At 48.5% G+C, this 23,864-nt stretch overlaps 1 protein-coding gene across 3 annotated transcripts in view; it reads left to right on the forward strand.

Annotated features, from left to right (window-relative positions):
• The window catches only part of UPF1 (UPF1 RNA helicase and ATPase), a 217,924-nt gene that overhangs the window by 149,431 nt on the left and 44,629 nt on the right, over positions 1–23,864 (forward strand). For 2 of the 3 annotated variants that reach the window (XM_085638724.1, XM_085638725.1), the window contains exons 17-18: positions 2,990–3,161; positions 18,709–18,851. In XM_085638724.1, coding sequence (XP_085494850.1) covers positions 2,990–3,161; positions 18,709–18,851 — 315 coding nt within the window. The remainder of the gene's footprint in view (positions 1–2,989; positions 3,162–18,708; positions 18,852–23,864) is intronic. The other variant, XM_085638726.1, reaches the window with a different exon arrangement.

Genomic DNA, 23,864 nt, shown 5'->3' on the forward strand with positions numbered 1-23,864 from the left:
ATAGAGAAGGTTCCGGCGCCAGAAGTAGGCTGGGGCTGTTATTCCTGCTACTTTCTGGTCCTGAAAAAGGACAAGGGACTTCGGCCTATCCTAGACCTACGAGCCCTCAACAACTTCCTCAAGAAGGAAAACATTTAAGATGCTCACATTAGCTCAGGCCCGGTCTGCCCTAGAGACTAGAGGGTAGCGTTGCACCTGCAGGACACCTATTTCCACATTCTCTTCATGCCTGCCCATCAGCACTACCTTCAGTTAGGCCACAAGCATTTCCAGTTAACCATGCTGCCTTTTGGTCTTACCAGCGCCCCTCTGGTGTTCAGGAAGGGGATGGCGGTGGTCGCAGCTCATCTGCGCAGATCCAGGTGTGTTAGTCTTCCCCTTTTTTGACAACTGGCTGTTGAAAGCGGGATCGCCTCAGGCTGTTGCCTTCCATCTCCAAACTACGGCGAGCCTCCTGCATTCACTGGGGTTCATTGTCAACATGCCGAAGTCACACCAGACTTCCTCTCAGACGTTCCCTTTCATCGGAGACGTTCTGGACACAGTACAATTTTTGGCTTATCCTCTCGAGCTGCAAGTCCACGATATTCAGTCTATGATTTTATTTCAGCCTCTATCCTGGATGTTGGTGACAATTACTGAATGCAGGGGCCTCACGGCCTCCTGCATCCTACTAGTCCAACATGCCAGATTGCATATGTTGGCTCTGCAGTGCAGTGGGACCTGAAGTTCCAGTGGGCGCAGCATCAGGGGAATCTCTCCAACATGGGCCGGATCTCTGAGGTAACTGCACGAGACCTGCAGTGGTGGCTTTCGAAACCACGATTGGGCCAGAGGCAGACCCCTCTCCCTTCCCTAACCAGATCTCACAGTAGTGACAGATGCTTCACTTCTGGGATAGGGCAGCCATCTGGGAGGGATGGAGATCAGAGAACTCTGGTACTCCACATCAAAGTTCCTGGAGCTCTGAGCGAACCGATTTGCATTGAAAGCCTTTTTACCCTCCAAGTGTTCACAGACAACACTACCGCTATGTGGTACTGCCACAAGCAAGGCGGAGTGGGGTCGTGGACCCTTTGACAAGAGGTCCTGTGTCTCTGAACATGGCTGGAACAGCAGGGCATATCTCTGGTGGTTCAACACCTGGCAGGTTCCCTGAACGCTAGGGCAGACTAACTCAGCCATCGGTGCATAGTGGATCACGAGTGGCATCTCCATCCGGAGGTCTCTTTCAGCCGTAGAGAGAGCCTTGGTTAGATCCATTTCCCTCCACTGAGAATGCACAGTGTCTGCTGTTTTGCGTGCTGGAGTTTCTAAGGCGGCTCTCGCTCGGAGACTCTCTTCCTCTCGAGTGGAGCTCAGGCCCCCTGTACTCCTTTCTGCCCATAGCACTCCTGCCCAGAGTTCTCAATGGGGATCAGGAATCCTGGATAGAAGAGCTGTTTCTTGCACTTCACTCTGCCAGAATAGTTAATTAAAGGCTGTTCTTATCGATGGACCTTTTAACCGAGTCAGAGTGAGTGGTTCTATGAACTAGTCCAAAGTTCTCAGAATCTACAAATTTCCCTCCTCAATGACCCAGTAATGTTGAAACAGTTTTCTGGAGTCCAGTAAATGCAGCAGATAAGATACTGCTTTCTTTGGATTTCTGGAGTGGTCTTCAAAAGTATGTAAACTGAACTAAGAATATCAGAAAGACTGGTCTGCTTTTTGAGTCATTAGTCATCAACAGAAAAGGTGCTCATTCTCCAAGCAGGAGGTGGCAACAAGGCTAGTGGTGACTATTTGCTCTGGTCATGCATGTCAGTCGACTCATTCAGGACCCAGCAGTTACACATTCGACAAGAGGAATGGCAGCAAGGGCTGTGCTCTGTTGGATGCTACTGACAAAAATATGAATATGCCCATTCGTTGTCAAGACACTATTTCCAATAAGCAGAGATGGCGAAGGTGTCAGAAGTAGGACAGGCAGTTCTTTGTCACCAACTCCAATAGAACGTGCCTCATTTCTCACCCTCCACTATTGTGCTTGTATGCCATTTACTCTTGTACTGCCTTCTGTTCCGACCATGGCATATTAATCTATAAATGCTGATGATAAACATTCTTTACCTGCAACTGCCATGCACAAGGGTAAATATCTATCAAGATAGAACACGAGGCTCTGCACCCTCACTTACAAGACTGGCATATTTTATTCTTTCACACTTGAAACCTGAAGTATGTTGCACTATGGAGTTGAATGGACATTCACATCATTGGCTGAATCTGAAAGATACCAACACTGGAGATTTGTAACTAACTTGTCTCTACAAGCAGCCAGCTGAGCCTTCCATCTTTCCGAAGCTGAGTGCCCAAAATTAGCAATAAATCTTTCTATTTGCAGTACTTAGAAGTATATATCAAATTACCAATATCAACCTAAAGTTGTCCTCTTAATGACATAAGTCAGATAAATGTACAATTTTTAAGAACCTCCAGGCTGGAGTAACTTAATTGCAGGTAGTAACCTTTTGCAAGACAAAGCAGATTGAGGTCTTCTATGATATCAGTTAAAAGATATTTATTAAAAGGTGCCATTGCTCTCGCAATGCATATTTCAGAATGTCTTTGCTTAATTGTAATTGATGGGGAAAAACTGGTAAACCTAGAATCTGAGCGTATTAACAGAAGACTAAGCATCCTACACATATATTCATACACTGGTTTGTGGCAACAAACATTCAAAGAAAGTACTGTCTTTTACCACAATCCGGAAGTACTGTCTAATACTTCATGTTTACAAAATCCCACCAGTAATTTGATTTGTCTAGCTCCAAAAAGCATTGTTTTTCTGAACACTGATGGAAAAATCCCATTTGGTCAGTCTTATGTGGTATATCTCAAGACACTACTTGCATTATTCTCTTGCTTCAGAATTGTCACTTTTTAAATGAATATGCTTATAGTAGTTAACGATTTATTAAACCATTTTAATTTTTTTCCTTAGAACTGAAGCTGCAAATGTTGAAAAAATCACTACAAAGTTATTGAAAGCAGGTGCCAAGCCAGATCAGATTGGTATCATTACTCCTTATGAGGGACAGCGGTCTTACCTGGTGCAGTACATGCAGTTCAGTGGGTCATTGCATACAAAACTCTACCAGGTACAGTGTCAAAATGTACGATTTCTAAAGTATTTTAACATCCAGGGGTTTTTCTATTTACATTTTTTTTGTCGAATAATATTGTAATCTCTTTGCCCATCATCTCAAAACTCTGTTGAAGAAATCACCAGTTTGGGTAATTATTTGTGTTGCCTTGCAGTTCTAAGGAAGAATAATTATTGTCATGGTTACAAACATTGATCACTGTCGAATACAAACTGTGCCATTCACTTGACGCCACATGCTTATTTTAATTTATGCTGCTCTAGATATGACCCTTTTTGGTACTAGTCAAATGTGACATGCCCATCTACACTGCTCTAGTACCTTAACACTTTTCTTTGCCAGTGCTAATGTGCTGGTGCTGTTTTTGTTTACATTCTGAAAATCTACGCTATAATCAATCAATTATTACGCTATACATCATACATCGCTTATAAAATTACCACTTATTTTGACAACTAGAAGATACTTAAGCGAGCACTCAAGAGAAGGAAGCTGTGTGTTTGGTTATAGAGAAATAATGTTTTGGGACTAGACTAAGGAAAGGAGAGCTCAGTTTGAGGGAAGAATACAGAATTTGCATTAAGAAACGAACAGTGTGACCTACAGGTAAGTGAACAAGAAAAGTGTGCATCTGTAGTAATGTCAGCTAATTGATTAGAGAGGGTATGTATCTAACAAAATTGGCAATATAGCATGTATGGATCAATGAGAACATTAAGCGAGATAGATAGAAGATGGCTGACAGAAGCACTATCGTAGTTGTTTGCCTACTTGCTAAATGCAGGATTGCAATTAACTAGCAGGCTAGACAGTTTAGTCTGTGATGTTTGTTGAGAAAGATTAGAGGGGATGGAAATTGGAGTGTTTCGTTTATGTAAAGTGAAAGCCTCACTTTATTGGCAAAGAATGTCACTGAATCACATTTTCAGAGGATTGCCAAGTATCACAGATAGATTGGAAAGCATTGTTCAAAAGCTTTATCCGGGACCTTTTTTGTCTTGTTTCACAGAAACTTCTCTTGGAGAGTTCAGGCAATCTTTGCTTGAATGCCAGTCAAGTATGTCACCTTGTTCCAAACACTATTACTTCTGAAGCCAATTCTTTTGGGCATTAAGCCTCATATTGTAAACTACTTTAAAAAAAAATAGCTTGGGGGGGCGTGGCCAAGTAAGATGGCTGACTGGTAGTGTACCGAGTCAGCTCCGGCCCCACGGACTTCCATGAGCGGCTAAGCGGGAGCTCTGGAGCGGTGCAAACCCCGCGAGGCGATCGTGGAACGCTCCGAGAGGCAGATGTCACGGTGGTGAATGATCGCCGAGCGTGGATCCACAAAATCGAGGAAGAGCGACTGGAGGCATGTCGAGCGGTGCGCTGGGCAGGGGCAACCCTGTGAATTGAAGAGGCTATAGAAAGGCTGGAAATAAGAACGGGGATCACGCGGCGGGCGAAAACAACGGAGGAACCCCTATGAGCGGCTTCGTTCACCGCCGCTACGGAGACCACAAAACGAGGCGGCTTGTCACCGGGACTCGGCGCGATTTACATGACGGCAATACCTGCAGGTTAGAGGGGACGGTGAATCGAAGGGCACTCAACAGTAAAGCTTACTCGGGGCACGGTGCCTGACCTTAAGATGGCGGCCGAGTGAGACGCTTCAGAGCGCCGAGGGGGAGACAATAACACTGGCCCCCATGGTGCGCCAGGATCAGAAGGAAACTGGAGGTGGAGAGGGCAGCTGAAAGTGGTTGGAACCGATAACCAGCAGGTCCCGTGTTGACAATAGGGCGCCTACCAGCAGTGCATACCGACAAAGGCAAGGAGGCTCCCAATTTGAGGTAGCTGGCTCCAGAGGACATGTGGAGGTGCATAGTCGCTGGAGGGACATAAGGCTGGAAGGGACGAATCACTGAAGCACAAGGCGGACGCTCTGATGGGGAGGACGTCCCGCACGCTCCCGATTAAGAAGACAGCAAAGCCGCAGGAAAATCGCGTGGCGCAGTACTTCCAGACACTGTCCAGATCCACCGACGAGGGGGTTACGAGCGGAGGAGACGGTATGGCCTTAACTAAAGACGACTTGGTGGCCACTCTACGGGACTTCAAAAAAGACCTCTGCGGGGAGCTCAAACGGGACCTTCACTCTAGCTTGGACCAACTACGTGGTGACCTGACGGAGAAGCTTGGCGACTTGCGCCGAGATGTGGACGCGGTGGGATCCCGGGTCCTGGAGGTGGAGGAGAAGATGCAAGCCTTGGATAAAGCCTCCTTGGCCTCCCAAGCAGAATGTAAAGAGCTTCGCACACAGCTGGCACAGTCAGCCCTGAAGCTGGAAGATATGGAGAACCGTACCCGGAGAGAGAATATACGGGTGAGAGACCTGGAAGAAGGCGCAGAAGGCACGGACCTGGAGGCGTTCATTATCGGCCTCTTTGGTGAGTTGGTGAACCGGCCAAACATGAAAATAAAGCTTGAACGGGTGCACAGGGTCGGACCACCGGTTAACGGAGAACGCAGGAGAGCTAGGGACATCCTGGCTAAGTTGCATGCCTTTCCAGTCAAGGAGGCCATCTTGGAAGCTGCCAAAAAGAAGGTCTCGTTCCAAGGATACAGCTGCTCTCTGTACCAAGATTTAGAGAAAGCCACTCTGGTGCGTCGCCAGCAGCTCTGCCCGGTAACCAGCAAGCTTCGAGAGGAAAACGTGCGCTACAGACGGACATATCCCTTCGGGCTCAGCTTTGAACGGCAAAATAAAAGACATCATATAACAGAGCTGAAGGAGGGTCTACGCATTTTGGGCCTACCCACAGAGGCAGAGGACGCCGAGGTCCCAGAGTCGTCAGGTACCAAGACAGCCAGACCACAGGGTGAGCAATGGCGCCGGGCTCCTCGCCAGCGAGGAGGGCCCAATCGTGAGTAATAGCCGAGGAGCTGCGACTAGAGATTCATCAGGAGGAAGGAAGGTCGCACCCTCGGGGGGTCTCCCGACAGGAGAGCACTGGTCTCCCCGCAGCGGTCCCAAGATGACGACGGGGCTGAGACAGGACCATTGAGAAGAGCGGCAGTCTCTAACTGGACACTGAGGTTTTTGTTTTTCGTTTGCCTTCTATCTAGCACACATGTTGATGTTTCTGCCGGTTGCGGAGCAAGTGGGTTGGGCCTGGAGTCCTTTGGGGCTGGGTCTTGGTTCCCTTCCCTGGAACTACTCAAGGTGTGAGGTGTTCCATGGTCTGGTTCCTTTGGTTGGGGGGGGGGGGGGGGGGGGGGGGAGGTAGGGGGGGACGGGTTTGGGGTTGGGGACAGAGGTGGCAGGATGCAACGACGACACAGAGGGGGCAATCTGGGGGGAGGTGAGGCATCAAGGGCGGACAGGTCGAGGCAGAGGCAGACAGGCGCCGCAGACTGGGGCGGATGGAGCCAACAACACACGTTGAAAGGGAGGTTTCCGACTACACATGAGCAGAGCGGGGAGGGGGATAAACATTTAAGATGGTGACGTGGGCTACATGGAACGTGAAAGGGCTGAACGCACCCCAGAAACGCCAGAAGGTATTAAAGTATATTATAGACAGGCAGATCAAGGTAGTCGCCCTGCAAGAAACGCACCTTAAAAAGGAAGACACTGGTCGGTTCAAACATAGGGCATACCCACAGATTTTTCACTCAGCTGCAAACACAAAACATAATGGGGTGGCAGTGCTGTTCCATAGTTCCACCCCCTTTCAAGTAGCGGACACGAATAGAGATAAGGACGGGAGATGGATCATGCTCAAGGGGAGACTACAAGACCAACTCTGTACAATTGCGGTAGTATACGCCCCGAACACTGGACAGGCGGCGTTCACAACGCTCCTGTTGGATTCCCTCGGCAGTTTTGCAGAAGGTGTAATCATATTGATGGGGGACTTTAATTTCTTGTGGGATGGACACCTAGATGGCTCCCAAATTACAGGAGAAAGAACGACAGTGTTTTCAACACGAGTCAAAGAGCGCTTTGACTCCCTTGGTCTCCGAGATGGGTGGCGGGCCTTACACAGGACAACGAAAGACTATACCTTCTATTCCCATGTCCATCGGACTTACACTCGGATAGACTATATTTTCTTAAGTCAAGCATTGGTGGGGAAGGTGACAGGAGCGCAAATTCTCCCCATATCGGTCTCGGATCATGGGATGGTTATCCGGGAGTTACAATGGGGAGGGAGGGGACACAGACATAGCAGATGGTACTTCCCTGGGGCCGCCTTGAGGGATCAGGTGCGGAGGGCGGAGCTGAAAGAGACCATAGAGGCATATTTTCAAGGCAACCTACCTGAGGACACCTCATATCGGAATACGTGGGACGCGTTCAAAGCGGTGTTGCGGGGCAAGTGCATTCAACTGCAGGCGTCACTGAGGAGGCAACAGGCGCTGGAACGGGAAGCGCTAGAGCAAGAGCTCAAAGAGTTGGAGGGCAGACACAAAGCTACGCCCTCACCCGTTTTACTGAGACAACTTACGGCGGTGAGGGGTAAATTAAGGGCGATTTACAATAATAGGGCGGAGTATACACTGCTGAGGCTGACGCGCGGGATACGAACAGGGTGACAAAGTGGGGTCGCAGCTGGCGCGTAAGCTTCGAGTTCAACGTGCAAAATCGTATGTGGGAGGCATCCGGATAGGGCCTGACTGGGTCACACATGAGGAAGAGGCCAAGACTAGAGCCTTCCGGGATTTTTATGGCACTCTATATAGCGGGGACACGCTTGCGCATGACCACCAAAAGGCGTATTTAGAAGGGGTGGAATGCCCTCGGCTCTCGTCGACAGAAAGAGAGAGTTTTGAAGAGCCCATTTCTGGGGAGGAAGTGCGAACTGCCATAAAGCGTCTCAAACTACATAAGGCACCTGGCCCGGACGGCATCACAGCACATTTTTATAAGCACTTCGCAGACGAATTGGTCCCACATCTGACAGCCTTGTTTCGGGCAGTGGCAAAAGAAGCGCGGGTTTCCAACTCTATGGCAGAGGCAATGATCACGGTTCTGCTCAAACCAGGCAAAGATCCGCAGTCTTGCGCGTCCTATCGTCCCATAGCTCTCCTGAACCTGGATGCCAAGCTCTACTCCATGATCTTAGCTAGACGCTTGGAAGACATGCTACCCTGGTTAATCCACCCAGACCAATCTGGCTTCATCAAAGGTCGCCAGACACACGATAACATACGGCGAACGGTCCACATCATTGAAAAAACTACTAGATTTAAAATTCCAGCAGTGGTGGTCGGGTTAGACGCCGAAAAAGCGTTTGACCGAGTGGACTGGCCCTTTCTATTCCTGACCTTACGGAAATTTGGTTTCGGGGATACCTTCATAGATATGGTACGTGCTAACTATGGCCGTCCTTCTGCGAGAGTCGTGGTCAATGGGATTGCTTCCGAGCCCTTCCGACTGACGCGGGGTACTAGACAGGGGTGTCCGTTATCCCCCCTGCTCTTTGCCCTAAGCATAGAGCCTCTCGCCCTTCGTGTGAGAGCAAACGCGAACATTGAAGGGATACGGTTTAGCGGAGAGGATCACAAACTCTCCCTCTTCGCAGATGATGTTCTACTGACCTTTGGGGAGCCTCGCCTCTCCCTATCCCCAGTGCAGGGGGAATTGCAGGACTTTGAGAAAGTGGCGGGCTTTAAGGTAAACATGACCAAGTCCTATATATTGAATCTCACACTCTCAAGCGCGGAAGTAGCATCGCTAAAAGCCCAGACGTCGCTCTCCTGGGCAGCGCATTCTCTACAATATTTGGGGGTTCAGCTTACGCCAAAGATTTCGGGGCTGTATGGCGCCAACTATACCAAAGTCTTACCGCACTTGCAACAGGAGCTGAGGCGGTGGAAACCTCTGTATATCTCCTGTATGGGGCGAATCAATGCAGTAAAGATGTTGGTGCTGCCCCAGATCCTGTACCTGTTTCAGGCTTTGCCGATCCCGCTGGAGAAAAAGTTCCTACCGCAGTTGAAATCGATGATCACGAGGTTTGTGTGGCAGGGGGGGGGAGGGCACGGCTCCCTTTTACAGTACTTCGAAAACAGAGGGCAGAGGGAGGAATGGGCCTTCCGGACTTCGAGCTCTACTACCAAGCGGCCCAATTGCGGGTAGCATTGGAATGGACAGCACGCAAATCGGAGAAACATTGGTTGCATATGGACCGCGCGATCGCCGGCAGGTATATTTGGGATCTACTGTGGAAACCACGGAGGGACAGACCGCCGAATGCCTATCTTAGCACACCTACACGCACTACCTTGGAGGTCTGGGACAGGGTTACACGGAGAGAGGGGTGGACGACATTCCCTTCGCCATACACCCCGATGCACTTTAATCCGGCTTTTCCACCAGCCAGAGAAGAGGGTCCTTTTGACAAGTGGCATGAAGGGGGATGTCTAAAGTTGGCGGACCTGTTTACAAATGGGGAGTTCCGCTCTTTCCATAATTGTAAGGAAGAATTCAGGGTTCCCGATAGTGAGCACTACCACTATGTACAACTAAAACACTGGGCAACGCAGACACCAATGAGGGAGGCGGGATGTCGGGAACTCACTGACATGGAGAAACTGGTGCTGAACAAGGCGGGCTCTATGAAGGGGGCAATTTCGACTCTCTACCGGATGCTACTAACTACGCTGCACACACCCAAGGCCCGATATATGGGGTTTTGGGAGCAACTCTTGGGTAGAGAGATCACAGACGCGGAGTGGAGGGAATTGTGGCGGGACATACCCAGACATAACATATCGGTGGGCTTGAGGGAGGCCCACTACAAAACCATATTTGATTGGTATCTATACCCAACGAAATTGGCCAGGATTTTCCCGGGGACCTCTACACTCTGTTGGCAAGGATGCGGCCTACTGGGGGATTTTAGACATATCTGGTGGGACTGCCCCAGCATACGACCTTTTTGGGGGGAAATCCTAGCACAGATTAAAGACATCTTAGGCTTCACACCCCCCGGGGGGATCGAACACATGGTACTAGGACTGCGGTGTGAGGCTTGGTTTGGAGTGTCCAGGGATGACAAGGCAATATGGTGGCTCTGCGTGGGGGCGGCTAAGCTTACAGTGGCGGCGGCGTGGAAAAAAACAAGGCGCTCCAGCACTATCTCTTTGGCACGCCCGCCTGTGGCGCCTGCTTTCGTTGGAGCGCCTGGCATCGTTTTTCCGAGACGATCCCTCTGCCTTTGAAGAGTCTTGGGGAGCCCTACTGTCTTACCTGTCAAAGGGTCTACCTGCGGCAGTGTATCCGCCCACCTTGAGAGATTTACGTCTCTTCCAGACCTGACGGGGGATGGGAGGGGAAGGGCTGCGCAGCAAAAATGATTGGGATTCTGGGGGGTCCCGCTTAACTCCAGACTGGCATTTACCTGTTCGGACGCTTTGCAGATGCCACGGGGGGAGGGTGGGAGGGGGGTTTGGGGGGGAAGGGTGGGATATCGGAGGGATTGGGGGGTGATTCCCAGTGGCTGGACAAGGAGCATCTGCACCACCTATGGAGCATCTTACGGACGCCAAAGGCCGGGGACACCCTGCAGTTAATAGTTATTGTATGGTTGTAACTGTGAACTGATAATGATGATGTAAAAAAGTCAATTAAAAACGATTTACACATAAAAAAAAATAGCTTGTAGGTGTAGGAAGCTGGCTCTTTATATAGTGGACCAAGAAGAGGTACACTGTGTAAAGAGTCCAGGCAAACCCCAAAGGAATTACAGAGGCACAAATGACGCCCCAAATTCTCTTTTGTGGTAGCGTGGGCCAGCAGGTAGGCATATCAGAGGTGTGATAAGCATGTTCGAGGCATATGTGTTGTAAATACACATGCTTTGCATACTCCTGCCATCTACTGTTGGGTCCGGATATTTACAAGTTGTTTTTCTTTGAATAAATTTTTTCTAGTTACACGGTAAGGTAACTCCTTTTGGTGATAGTGCGCATGGGCATCAACTCCATTGTTGAATACTTTCCTTTCTGTCATTGGTTTGAGCGTGTATTGCTTTGCTCCGTTTCGAAACAGTCCTTCAGGTTCCCCTCGGTGCGCAATCCACGGTACCCTCGACGGTATTACTGTATGTGTTTCCCTATTCTCCGCGTATTGAATCGATCGGGAAACTATCAATCTTCGGTCAAAAAAAACATGGACGGCCTTCAGGCCTAGCCGTGCCGGTCTGGCCTGCTGCCCATGGAATGGACTCTGTTTCAATTTTGTCCTCTGTGCCACCCCAGGTACTCTTGCGTCAGGTAAAAATGTGGCTGCTCAAGCCGCTAACCACCGGCGTATTGCCAACACGCAGGGTCTACTAGCTAGGTTTGACAGAGCACACTGGGACGAGATGGAAGACCTACTTGAATACCTCCCAGAAGAGCACAAAAAGAAAGCACAAGAGTTAGCAGAGAAAGGAAAACTCATATCTAATTCCTCCATTAGATGTGCTTTAGATGCTGCTGATAATACAGCAAGGGCAATCAACACCAGCATCCTCTTACGACGGCATGCTTTGCTTAGAATTTCATGTTTTAAACCTGAGGTTTAGCAGTCTATTTTAAATACCCCTTTTATTAAAAAACACCTTTTTGGACCTCCAGTAGACGAGGTCTTAGAAAAAATAAAAAAAGGACACTGACGTGTCGAAGTCCATGGGAGTGCTTCAGTCCCCATCAAACCGGGGCTCCTTTTGCAACTCATTTTATAAAGGAGGGTCTAAAAGTACATCCTCAAACCCCAGTGCTTTCTCCTATAAAACAAACACACAGCCCTCTCCCTTCCTAGGTTTCTATAGAGTAGGGTACAGAGGAAACCATTTCACGGGTAGAGGTTAGGGCACGCCAACGCGTAACTCCCCTTCCACCGACAAGCAGTGACGGCCTACATTTCCCCCCCGATCATTTAACACCTGTTGGAGGAAGACAAACACTTTTTACCTACTTGGCAATCGATAACCTCAGACAAATGGGTACTAGACATTATCCAACATGGTTATTGCATGAGCTCACCAGCAATCCTCCAAGATTCCCACCTCGCTCTCACAAACTCTCGTCAGAGCACCTACAGCTCCTCAAACCAGAGGTACAAGCTCTTTTAACAAAGGGAGCCATAGAACCAGTTCCGTCACGTACAAAGGTTCAGGGGTTTACTCTGTACTTTCTAATCCCCAAAAAGGACGGCTTCTTAAGACCTATTTTGGATTTAAGAATGTTAAACCTGTACATACTGTTAGAACATTTACATATGGTGACGCTTCAACAAGTGCCTCCACTTCTACGCGATTTTATGTCCACACTAGACTTAAGACGCAAACTTTCACGTTCTGGTTCACCCAGCCCATCGCAAATATCTCAGATTTGTGATTGCAGGAAAACACTATACAGATTGTATTTCTATTTTAAAGAAGCAAGAAAGTCTACCACCGGAGCATGTTATGCGGCAAAATGAAAAGATTTGTTATATTGGAACAACAATAATATTGATCCATTAGATGCCTCCGTTTAAAATATTATTTGTAACTTTTTGCATCTATAACGAGCTGGTCTAGCCTACACATCCATTCAATTGCACCTTGCAGCAGTAGCTGCATATTTGCAAAACAGACAACACTTATCTTTGTTCAAGGTTCCAGTAATTAAAGCCTTTATGGAAGGCCTAAGAAGAGTAATACCACCCAGAACACCTCTTGCACCAGTTTGTAATCCGAACATGGTGCTGAAAAAAGACTCACAGGTGCACCTTTTGCAGAGCCATTACACAATTGTCTATTACAATTTCTTTCATGGATGGTGCCTTCCTAATCGCTATCGCTTCATTAAGGAAAATTGGTGAGCTACAGGCATTAACCTATGAACCCTTCTTTCAACTTCATAAAGATAGAGTAATTCTTCGCACCAACCTAAAATTCCTTCCAAAAGGGGTTTCTGCCTTTCATATTAATCAACCTTTCATATTAATCAATTAGTTGAGTTACCTGTGTTCTTTCCTCAACCAGAAAGCGCTCTTCACACACTTGATGTCAAAAGAGCATTATTATACTATATTGAAAGGACAAAAGATTTTCATACAAAGCAACTCTTGGTTGCATTTGCTACACCTCACAAAATCATTCCTATATCTAAATCTGGTATTTCAAGATGGATTGTTAAATGCATTCAAACTTGCTATGCAAAAGCTAAAATAACTTTATGTATACCTCCTAAAGCTCATTCTGCTCGAAAAATAGAAGCATATATATGGCCTTTTTAGGTAATATTCCAATAGCTGCACTCTGTAAGGCAGCAACATGGTCCACACCACACATTTACCAAACACTTTGTGTGGATGTATTAGCACGTCAACAATCCAATGTAGAGCAAGCAGTGCTAAAGACACTTTCAAACAACTGTAACACCTACCGGTTGGCCACCGCTTTGGGAGAATACTGCTACATAGTCTAAGACTATCTACAGCACACATGCCTCGAACGGACCATGTTACTTACCCAGTAAGCATCTGTTCTTGGCATGTAGAACTGTAGATTCACATGTGCCCTCCATCCTCCCCGGGCACCTCTAGTGGTTGCAGTTTCGCATTATTTACATTACATACGCATGGACATCTCTGTACTACACTCACTCCATTCTCACCCTCTTGTGGGAACACAATCTAACAATGGAGTCGATGCCCATGCGCACTATCACATTAGGAGGAGTCACCTTACCTCGTGACTTGCAAAAACTTCTATGAAGAAAAATAACTTGCAAACATCCGGACCCAACACTACATGGCAGTAGTATGTAAAGTATGTGAATCTACAGCTCTACATGCTAAGAACATGTGATTACTTGGTAAGTAAATAATCCTTATTGCACATAGAGTAAGTGAGAGACACACCCAATAAAAAAAATACGACACCAATTTATTAAAATAACACAATACTTTTATAGGAATTTAGATACCAAGATCATCGGAATCAGGCAAGTATTTTTTGTTACAAATTTTTACTGTATTTAAAAATGGGTAAAGCAATTTCTAAAGTGATAAAGTTATCCTATGGAGGAAAGACATACACTGCATATAGGTGCTTCACAGCGACTTACGGGACCAATCTCCTGGACTTAAGTTGAGTAGGGGGCAAGGTCCAAGGTCACACTAACAAGTCACCTTGGGAGGCTCTGGGGCATCTGGGTGCAGAGGTGTGTTACGGCGTCGGTTGTCCCATTTCAGTTTAATGGGGAGTGGTCCGGTTGCAATGAGGCTGGAAGCTGAGACTGGTAGACCTGTCAGGCTGCGCCACCAAGGGTGCTCAGGTCTCACAATGCTCTGGGTCTTATGGACACCTCTGGTCCTCTTCTTCTCGGGCCAGGGCGGCTGAGTGCAGACATGTCCTGAGGCGTCGGTTTTTCTTCACAGGAGACACTCGCAGTAAAGGGGGCCTGCACAAAGAGCCTGCTGGCAATGTCGGTGTTTCCACTGTGGGCAAACCCAAGGTGGGCTTTGTCTCTGGAGTGTAAGGGGGACCATGCTGGCAGAGTTGGCCCACTTCAACTCAAGCAGTGGTGCTTTCTGGTGTTGGGTTTGCGGCTGTCCGGAGTCCTCGCGGTTCTTTACGACTGCCTGCAGGATGCACGGGAGCAGCTCTGCTACTCCATGGGAATTCCTGGGTCTTTATTGAAGGCAGGCAGTCCTCCCAAGCTTTTGTAGGCACAGCTGCTGCAGGATGAGACTACTTTAGTGCAATTTGGCAAGAACAGCAGACAGACCAGCAGGGTTGGCGCCAAGTCAGTTGCTTCTCCACAGTCCTTCCTTCTCACAGTTCTTCAGTATCGTCCTTCTTGGCAGGAATCTGTTTTCTTGCTGCCGCGGGCTCCCCTAAATACCAGATTTAGGGGCGATAGGGGATTGTTAGGTAGTGGTCATATAGGGGGTGTAGTAACCCCAGGGGCTACTTACCCCTGGGGTTACTACACCCCCTATATGACCACTCCCTGTGGGAAGTGGGCATGATCATGTCCCAGAGTTCCTAACTCTGCCGTCACCAAGATGACACACTTTTAAATTTTGTATCCACATCAGGTAGCCCACCTTAGGGGGTGTAACTAACCAAAGGGTGAACACAGCTCTCTGACTTCTAATTTTCGTGCCAGCATAGACTCTCACCCCTGGGGGCTGAGACTCATCTGCGGTGGCAGATTGCCCATTCGCCTTTTCTGGAAAGCCAATAAAGCGCAAATTGTTTCTCCGGGACCGGCCGTTTGAGTCTTCTATTCTCTCGTCCTGTCGGGTGGTTAGATTTTGGAGCATTGACACAGAGTCCCGTAGGGCGCGTGTAGGAAACTGGATTTTAGTTGCAGTAGTCCCCACACTTTCTGCCTGGTATTTGATGCACATTTGACTGAATTGCTCTGGGTTCCTGGTAACCAGGTCCCCAGTGCCAGTGTTCCTTTCCCAAAACAAGATGACTAGTCACTGGATCCCAAAGTGACCAGGCCTTTAACACCTTTGTTAGTCCCTAATAAGTGGTAACTAGGGCATAGGTACTAAAGAGGGTCCCTAAGAACTGCAGCATATCTTGTGCCACTCTAAGGGACCCAGCACCAAACTCGCACTGACTGCCACTGCAGACTGCGAGACAAGATGCTCCTAATAGGAAAAACACGACTTGGCACACTTCCCTGTGTGCCATGCCAGCAGACACTGTATGTAGTATAGGTAAGTCATCCCTACAGCAGGCCTTACATCCCACATGCAGCATGCACTATACTACATGTGTAGGAATATTTGCATGAGCAGATATGTCGCTGTGCTGGTAAGTTCAATTAGCACCAGTACAAGTGATCAGGAAAGCCATTTTGAATATATATGCTGGGCACTGGTAAAAACTAGTTCGCCATCTACATGATGGCTTCACTGACACCAATGGTGTTTGATATCAAACACCATGTGTTAATAAACCCACACTGCTCCCAGTGATGGATTTATTAATACATGCACCCAGAGGGCCCCTTAGAGGTGCCCTCTGAGAGCCTACCAACTACTGGTCGGCTGACTGACTGGCCCTTGCCAGCCTGCCACCACAGAAGGGTTTCTGACCCTCAGGGGTGAGTGCCTTAGCTCTCAGGAGGTCAGGAACAAAGCCTGCTAAGGCAGAGGGTGTTTAACCCCCCACACCCACACCCACATAATACTCTCCTAATTTCGACAACTGCGCCAAAGTCGACTCGCCCTGCAATCTGCTGTGCCTACGAGGACTGCCAGTTCTACAAAGACCCAGGAACTCCAGTTGAGCTGTTGCCCTGCACCCTGCAGGTACCAGAGAAAGAACTGTGAGGACTCCAAGACCACGTAAACCCAACACCTGCCAGTATCACTGCACCCGTCGCTCAAAGCCAGAGTTGAAAAAGGCCAACGGTACAAGCGTTGTCCCCAGCTCTCCAGAGAAGAAGTCTATATTTGTTTTGCCAGGAGTGGACTCCACGACGATGCCTGCAGTGTCTCTGGTGATGAAAACCTGACGCCTCAAAGCACCTCTGTACCCTTTGCCCCTGGCCAGTGGAGAAGAGGACGAGAGGTGTCCCCACATCCCCGAGCATTGCAAGACCTGAGCCCCCCTGTTGGTTCAGCCTGACTGGTCTCCCAGTCCAAACCTGCAGACTCTTTTCAACCGGACCCCTACCCATAGGAAATCATTGGGCACCTGATGCTTAAAAGCACCTCTGCACCCAGCCGCCCCAGTGCCGCCTGGGGTGACCTGTTGGTGCTGCTTTTTTCTTTGCCCCATACTTACCTTGAAGTCCAAGAGATCGGTCCCATAAGTCCATGTGAAGTACCTGTATGCAGTCTGTCTTTTCCTCCATCTAATAGGATAACATTACTGCTTCAGAAATTGCAGTAAAAGTGTCCATTTCTTAAAAACTGTAAAAAAAATTCATAACTTGCAACGTTATTACCCGATTTGGATGATCTTGCTGCCTGACTTTGATCTTTGTGTCTAAAGTTATATAAAGATTCATGTTATTTGTATAAATTGGTTTGGATATCCTTATTGAGTCTTGTGCATCATTTATTTAATGTGTGTATTGCAGACGTCCTAAAACCCATCTTTGATAAACCTAAGGCTGCTCGACCACACTACCCCTAAAGAGCACCTCAAGATTGCTAGAGCAAGCCCCTGTCCACTCATAGGTGAATACCTGGACTCCTTATATAGTATCCCAAAAAGAGAGATTCTGTGCAAAGAGCCAGCTTCCTACAGTGCCCACCTCCTGCTGCAGTTATCAAGTTCTCCTTGGCACTGGCTACCCGGTCTGCTACCTACTGCAGATCTACTCATAGGAGATTGACTTAGATTGTCACAGAGTCTATTTTGGTGACAGTCTATTTTAGTGACAAATTCTCCCTGGGAGCCCTGTTTGGCAGTCAGGTCTGTAAGCGCAGGGCCGAGTTTGCCAGCGGTGCCGTTCCCCCCCCCCCCCCTCCCGGATCTTTTGCCGCGTCCTCCAGGTTTTTGTTGTCCTGCGTTGCCTTGGCAGACTTCTCCTTCCCCATGTTGATTGTGGGCCTGGTTAGTATACCCCTTGTTCTGCTGCAGCCACATCACGAGGGCAGATCACTCCCACCAAGAGGCTCCTGAAGGCAGGATCACACCAGTCGCATCAGGTTAAAGGGCAGTCTCCTGGGCCAATGTCTCGTTCCCCAGGAACAACCACTCAAATTCTGTTCATGTCACCGCAGGCCCCAGCAGCCCCATCGTAGCACACCTCTGCCACACCCTGCAGGTCCTCAGGATCCTAAAATAGGGTGGGAGGGGGAAGCACCAGTCTTTAAACTTGGTCAACCTGGCTCAGTGACTCCTTGGTGCTGCACAGTCACCAACCGCTCAGGACAATCTGCAGGCTCCTACCAGGCAGGGGGCTCTCCGTCCAGCAACACCTGGGCCCAGCCTCCAGTCTGCTAAACGAACTGTCCTGTCCCAGGATCCTGCCAAGTGGCCAGTGCCTGACACAGCAGCTCCTTGTCTTCACCCACTCCCCTTATTTCAATCGCCAGCTCTACTCGGTAAGGTGTATTGTGGCAGCAGACTTGACAGAGTTGAGCATTCAACAAGTCTCCCTCTCCTAACTGCCTCCCAGTTCGTCTTCAAGGCCTAATTTCTGTCTCTTCCACTCAATTTCTGAACTATTTCACAAACTGTCATGGATAGCCTTTCATGCTGGCTTTGAAAACCCCTATGATTGAGTGGAACATCAGTTTCTCCAATGCCCAGAGTCAGTCTGGGATGATAAAGGAAGTATGTGTGTAGTGTAGCCACAGACGGGCTAACCTAAAAGCAGTTGACCTTGGGGATGTGTACAGGATAGGGTTGGTGTCGATTCCTCTCTGCTTCAGCCTTTCCCTGCGATCTTGGATAATATTTGGAGAGGTATATTGAAGACCTGTTTCTGGGGAGCCTGTGGACCAGTAAAGCCCTATCTAAAATTAAATTTGCGTGTTTACTAAGCTATCTGGTTACAAGATAAAGTGAAAATATGTGTTTTAACACACTGGACCTTTGCCTTCTAGGAAGTGGAAATTGCAAGTGTGGATGCTTTCCAAGGACGGGAGAAAGACTTTATCATCCTTTCATGTGTGAGAGCCAATGAGCACCAGGGGATTGGATTTCTAAATGATCCTCGGCGCCTGAATGTAGCCCTCACCAGAGCAAGGTATAGAAATGATTTAAATTGTGAAATAGAGCTCCGCTTTATCAGTTGTATGTTCATTTCATGTGTTTCTGGGCAATTGCTGAGATTCACTATTTAAAAATTAATTAAGATTTGTTAATTTTTTATTTCTGGCTGTTCTTTAGAGAAATTTCTTCTTCACTACACCAGAAATCCTGTAGCCCAGGAGAGATTTTGATAAAGTAGTCATTCATACATTGGGTGAAAACTCCTGATTCTGGTGGATACATCTACCTGCAGACCTCCTCCAGGCACCAGATTGGAAAAGTTGACATAAGCCCCCCCTGTACTAAGAGGTGTTGATTCAGTCTCTGCTCCAGTTTTAGACCTGATAGAACATCACATAGCCGTATAAGGTACCACCCTGGCACAATCACTTATGATGGATACATCTAACTGCAGCTTCCTCACCTTGTGAATATCCCCATGTGCCAGACTGGATCAGGAAGATTTTTCAATGTAGCCCCTTGCTGCTTGTAGGTGGCATTGTGCAGCTCGGTGTCAACTAATTTGTTCCTCTGAGGTGACTAGAGCCATACATAACCAATGTCACTGAAGAGAGAAGTCATGACTAAACGTTTCTAGTTCCTCTTTTGGTTCTGTATGGGCAGGGGGTGCCTATTTCGTTTTTAAAAGGTCCCTCACCCACCAGCTCCACTGGTCACATGCTTCATTCTTGGGTCCTCACCCAAAATACTTGATGTGTTAGGGTTGGCTCTACACTGTTGACTACCGGAGCTCTTTTTTCAGGGTACAGCGGTATCCCAAATTAAAATTGCCTGCAGGTTTTCTTTAATTGAAAGTCTTTTTAATCAGGGTACCTTTGGCAAGGTTAAAAACAGAGAATGATATCCCTAGAGTATGCAATGTACTCCACATCTAAGGTCAACATGTTTGAGCCATTAAGTATGACCCATTAAGGTCATATGTCTTTCTTCAGGACCAACCCCCCACCTGGCAGCTGCAGCCCCTAAACATAACTTATCTTGCCCTTTTAGATCATGGGCGTCAAGTTGGTGCAGGATCCCCCATTACCTCCGCCACTGTATGTCCATAACATCAGACAGGTGGATTTTGCAGGTCATCCGAAAGGGGCTACTCCCTCCCTTTCAAGACTACCACTCCCTCCATGCCACCATCTTACGACTGGCTGACGGAGGATCACTTGTCCCAGCGCCACGTGGAAGTCATTGCTCTAATGGCCAAGAGAGCCATAGAGAGGGTTCCGGTGCCATAAGTAGGCTGTGGTTGCTATTCCCACTACTTTCTGGACTCCAAAAAGGACAAGGATCTTCGCCCTATCCTAGATCTTTGAGCCCTCAAATACATCTCAAAAAGTGTAGGAAAGTGCCCCTTTTTTGCATGGTTGACCCCACTTTTTGCCTGATGTTGATGCTCTTTGAGTGTGCCCTGGGTTCCTGCCAACCAGGTACCCAGGGCCTATGTTCTTTACCTAGAACTGCACTGTTGCACACCCAATTGGCAACTCTCCGGCCACATATAAGTCCCTTGTAAAAGGTACCATAGGTACTAAGGGCACTGTGACCAGGGAAGGCCTCTAAGGACTGTAGCACATATTATACCACCCTTGGAGATTCTGTACCTTAACACACATACGCTGCCATTGTAGGCTGCGTGCTTTGGTGCAGATAAAAGTGAAGAGTCGACATGGCACACATCCCTGTGTTCCATTCCTACAACCCACTGCCCATGGCATAGATCAGCCACCCCTCTAGCTGGGTGTGCTATGCCACTGTTGAGGGTACAAGTGCATGAGCCCTGTACCCTTACAGTGTCGAAGTCCATTCTTGAAATTTGTAAGTGTAGCAAAGCCATAAAGAGTATATTGTCTGGGAGTTGGTCATTACAAACTCCCCAGCACCATAATGGCTTTACTGAAATCTGAGACGTTTGATATTAAACTTCTCAGCACATTAAACCCACACTGATGCCAATGCTGGATTTAATGCCAAATTCACTCAGAGCATCTTAGAGATGCCTCCTGAAAAACAACCTAACTCTTGTGTCCTGGATGAGTGCCTGCTCGCCAACTGCCACCACCGGACTTGTTTCTGGACCTCTGGGTCAAGAGCCTCCCGCTCTCCGGATCCTGAAACAAAACAAATCCTGTGTAGGTGCCAAGCCTCCTCCTCCAGGATGGGCAGGGTCCAGGAAGGGGAAGCTTCAAAGGCTTGCCGCCTTTGTGAGCTGACACGGCCATTTGCTGCTTCCAGCAAACTGGCCCCCACCGGTTCTCATCCCCACTTTGGAGGGAGAATCAGTGGAAAACCAAGATAGGAGGAGAGGTGTGCCCACCTTAGCCAACCCCACCCCACAGGTGTGGGAGGCAAGGCAAAGCACAACTCTCAGTCCCTGTCATCTTAACGATGGGGGGACCCAGCCAACCAGAGTGAGGCTAATGCCCCCCCCTCCCACTGGAGGGTGGCATAATAGGGGGTGTACCCGCCCAAAGGAAGGGACCCATTGGTCCCGTCCTGTACCTACCTGAAACGCTCCTAAATTTTGTATTTAGAGGCAACGCCTAACCTTGTCTCCTCAGACAAGAAAGAAGAACCGAAGAGCCGTGCTGAAGTAAGAAGAGGAAGACACCAACTGACTTGGTGCCAGCCCTACTGGCCTGTCCCGACCTCCTCCAGCGGAATCCCGGTGTGTCCTGCAGCCAGCAGCCCCCCAGAACCCGGAGGACCTGACCTGCCTTCCCTACAAAGACTTTGTCTCCTGTGAGTACCGGACTTGCTTAAGAACCAGACTCTGGCTCCGGCCAAATCCACAAGTCCCCACTCTGCACCCGACGCCCACGGCCTGAGTTAAAGTGGCACAACACCATGAGGTGGTCTCCACGACTATCCTGTCCTGGGATCCAGTGATCCCTGACCTAACTCAAGCCTCCCGACGACGCCTGTATCTGGAGGGTTCTCCCCCCGACCGCTACCGGAGCTGGTAAGGAAATCCCAATACTAAACGACACCCCTGCACCCGATACCCCACGGCCTTGGGTGCCCCAACCGATGGTGTCCCAGCATCGCTCTACATCTAAACTTACCTCGCCAACTGGTGGTCACCTCCAGAAGACCTTCGTGCCAGAGCCTGCAGATTTTGTTCTGACCTGAGCTTCCTCATTGAAGCCAACAGGGCTCCTAATGTCAATCCAGTTCTCTGCACCTAGCCGCCCCATGCAGCTGTGGGTGCACCTTGTGTGCAAACTTGGATCCCCCTTTGCCCTAAGCCTACCTCTAGAAGCTTTTCTCCCTCAACCTTGTGGCCTGATCATAAGCAGCCACCAACCGATGGCCCCGGAGCCCCATAGGCTAACATTGGGCCTCTGTAAAATACCTAGTGCCGCTGAGGGTGTGTTTCAAGCGTATCCTTGACCCAGGGGGGACCCTTGTTCTAACCCCAGAAGCTCCACCCTCCAGACCGTTTACTTACCTGCAAAACGATAACCCAATTTTTCTCCATAGAATTTCATTAAAGGGTTGAGGGTGTTTTGTATGGAAGCGTAAGAAACTGTGTTTTGTGAATAACTTTTTCTCACCTTTTATCCAGGAAATGTCCCAGTGTGATATCTAGGCATATCACACTGAGTAGAAAAAGTAATCCAAAAGTAATTACAACTATATTAGCAAATTTTACAATTCTGTAAGAAAAATCATTATTTATTCAGCTTGCTGATGAATAACCTGTCTTGAAAAGTACAATACTATTTACCTGTACTAATTTCTGCTTGGTTCTATAAAATAAAATCCAACAAATATATTTTTACAAACAGTTGGTCCGAGTTCAGTCTTTGAGTGTGTGACCTCATTTCTTGCCTGAGTGTGTACAATAAATGCTTAACTCTACCCTCTGATAGAGCCTTACTGCTCACCCACACTACCACAAATGGAGAGTAAGGTATTATCTACTTTGACCTCTGTAAGCCTTTGGAGATCCACTGGACTCTGTGCATACTATACCTTACTTTGGTGTAGTATATACAGAGCCAGCTTTCTACAAGTAGTTCAAGATGTTCACATTGGCTTATGCTTTTCCTTCCCTAGACCCAGGAGACTGCATGGTAGCGTTGGATTTGTAGGACCCCAATTTTCACATCCCCATCCTGCCTGCCCATCGGAGTTACCTGCGATTTATAGTAGTCCACAAGCATCTTCAGTTCACATTGCTCCTTTTTGGCCTTACCTGCACCCCTCGAGTGTTCACCAATGTGAAGGCGGGTGGTTGCAGTTAATCTGCACAGTTCAGGTGTGTCAGTCTCCCCCTATCTCGATGACTGGCTGCTGAAGGCAAGCTCGTCCCGGGCTGTCGTCTCGCACCTCCAAACTACGGCAAACCTCCATTTGCTGGGATTCACTATCAACATGCCAAAGTGTCACCTGACTCCCTCAAAGACGCTCCCTTTCATCTGAACTGTTCTGTACACAATGCAGTTTCAGGCTTATCTTCCAGAGTGGCTAGTCCAGGATATTCAGGCTATGATGCCAAAGTTTGAGCCTCTATCTCAGATTTTGATGAGGCTGCTGAGCCTCCAGTATCCTGCTGGTGACACATGCCAGGTGGCATATGCGGGCTCTGTAGTGGGACCTGCAGTTCCAGTGAGCGCAACATCTGGGGAATCTCTCTGACATGGTCCAGATCTTGGAGGTAACTGCAAAGGACCTGCAGTGGTGTCTCGCGAACCGTGATTGGGTCATGGGCAACCCCTGTCCCTTCCCCGACCAGATCTCACAGTAGTGATGGATGCGTCACTGCTGGGATGGGGCGGCGATTAGAGGACTCTGGTCTCCAGCGGAATCTGGACCCCACATCAACATGCTGGAGCTCCGTGCGATCTGACTGGCACTGAAAGCCTTTGTACTCTCCTTCAAGTGAAGGCTAGTACAGGTGTTCACTGACAACACTGCCATGGGGTACTGCCATGGGGTACTGCAACTAACGAGCAGGGTGGGGTCGTGGACCCTTTGTCAAGAGGCCCTG

This window comes from Triturus cristatus, chromosome 12, assembly GCF_964204655.1.
Source record: "Triturus cristatus chromosome 12, aTriCri1.1, whole genome shotgun sequence".
NCBI classification, from domain to species: domain Eukaryota; kingdom Metazoa; phylum Chordata; class Amphibia; order Caudata; family Salamandridae; genus Triturus; species Triturus cristatus.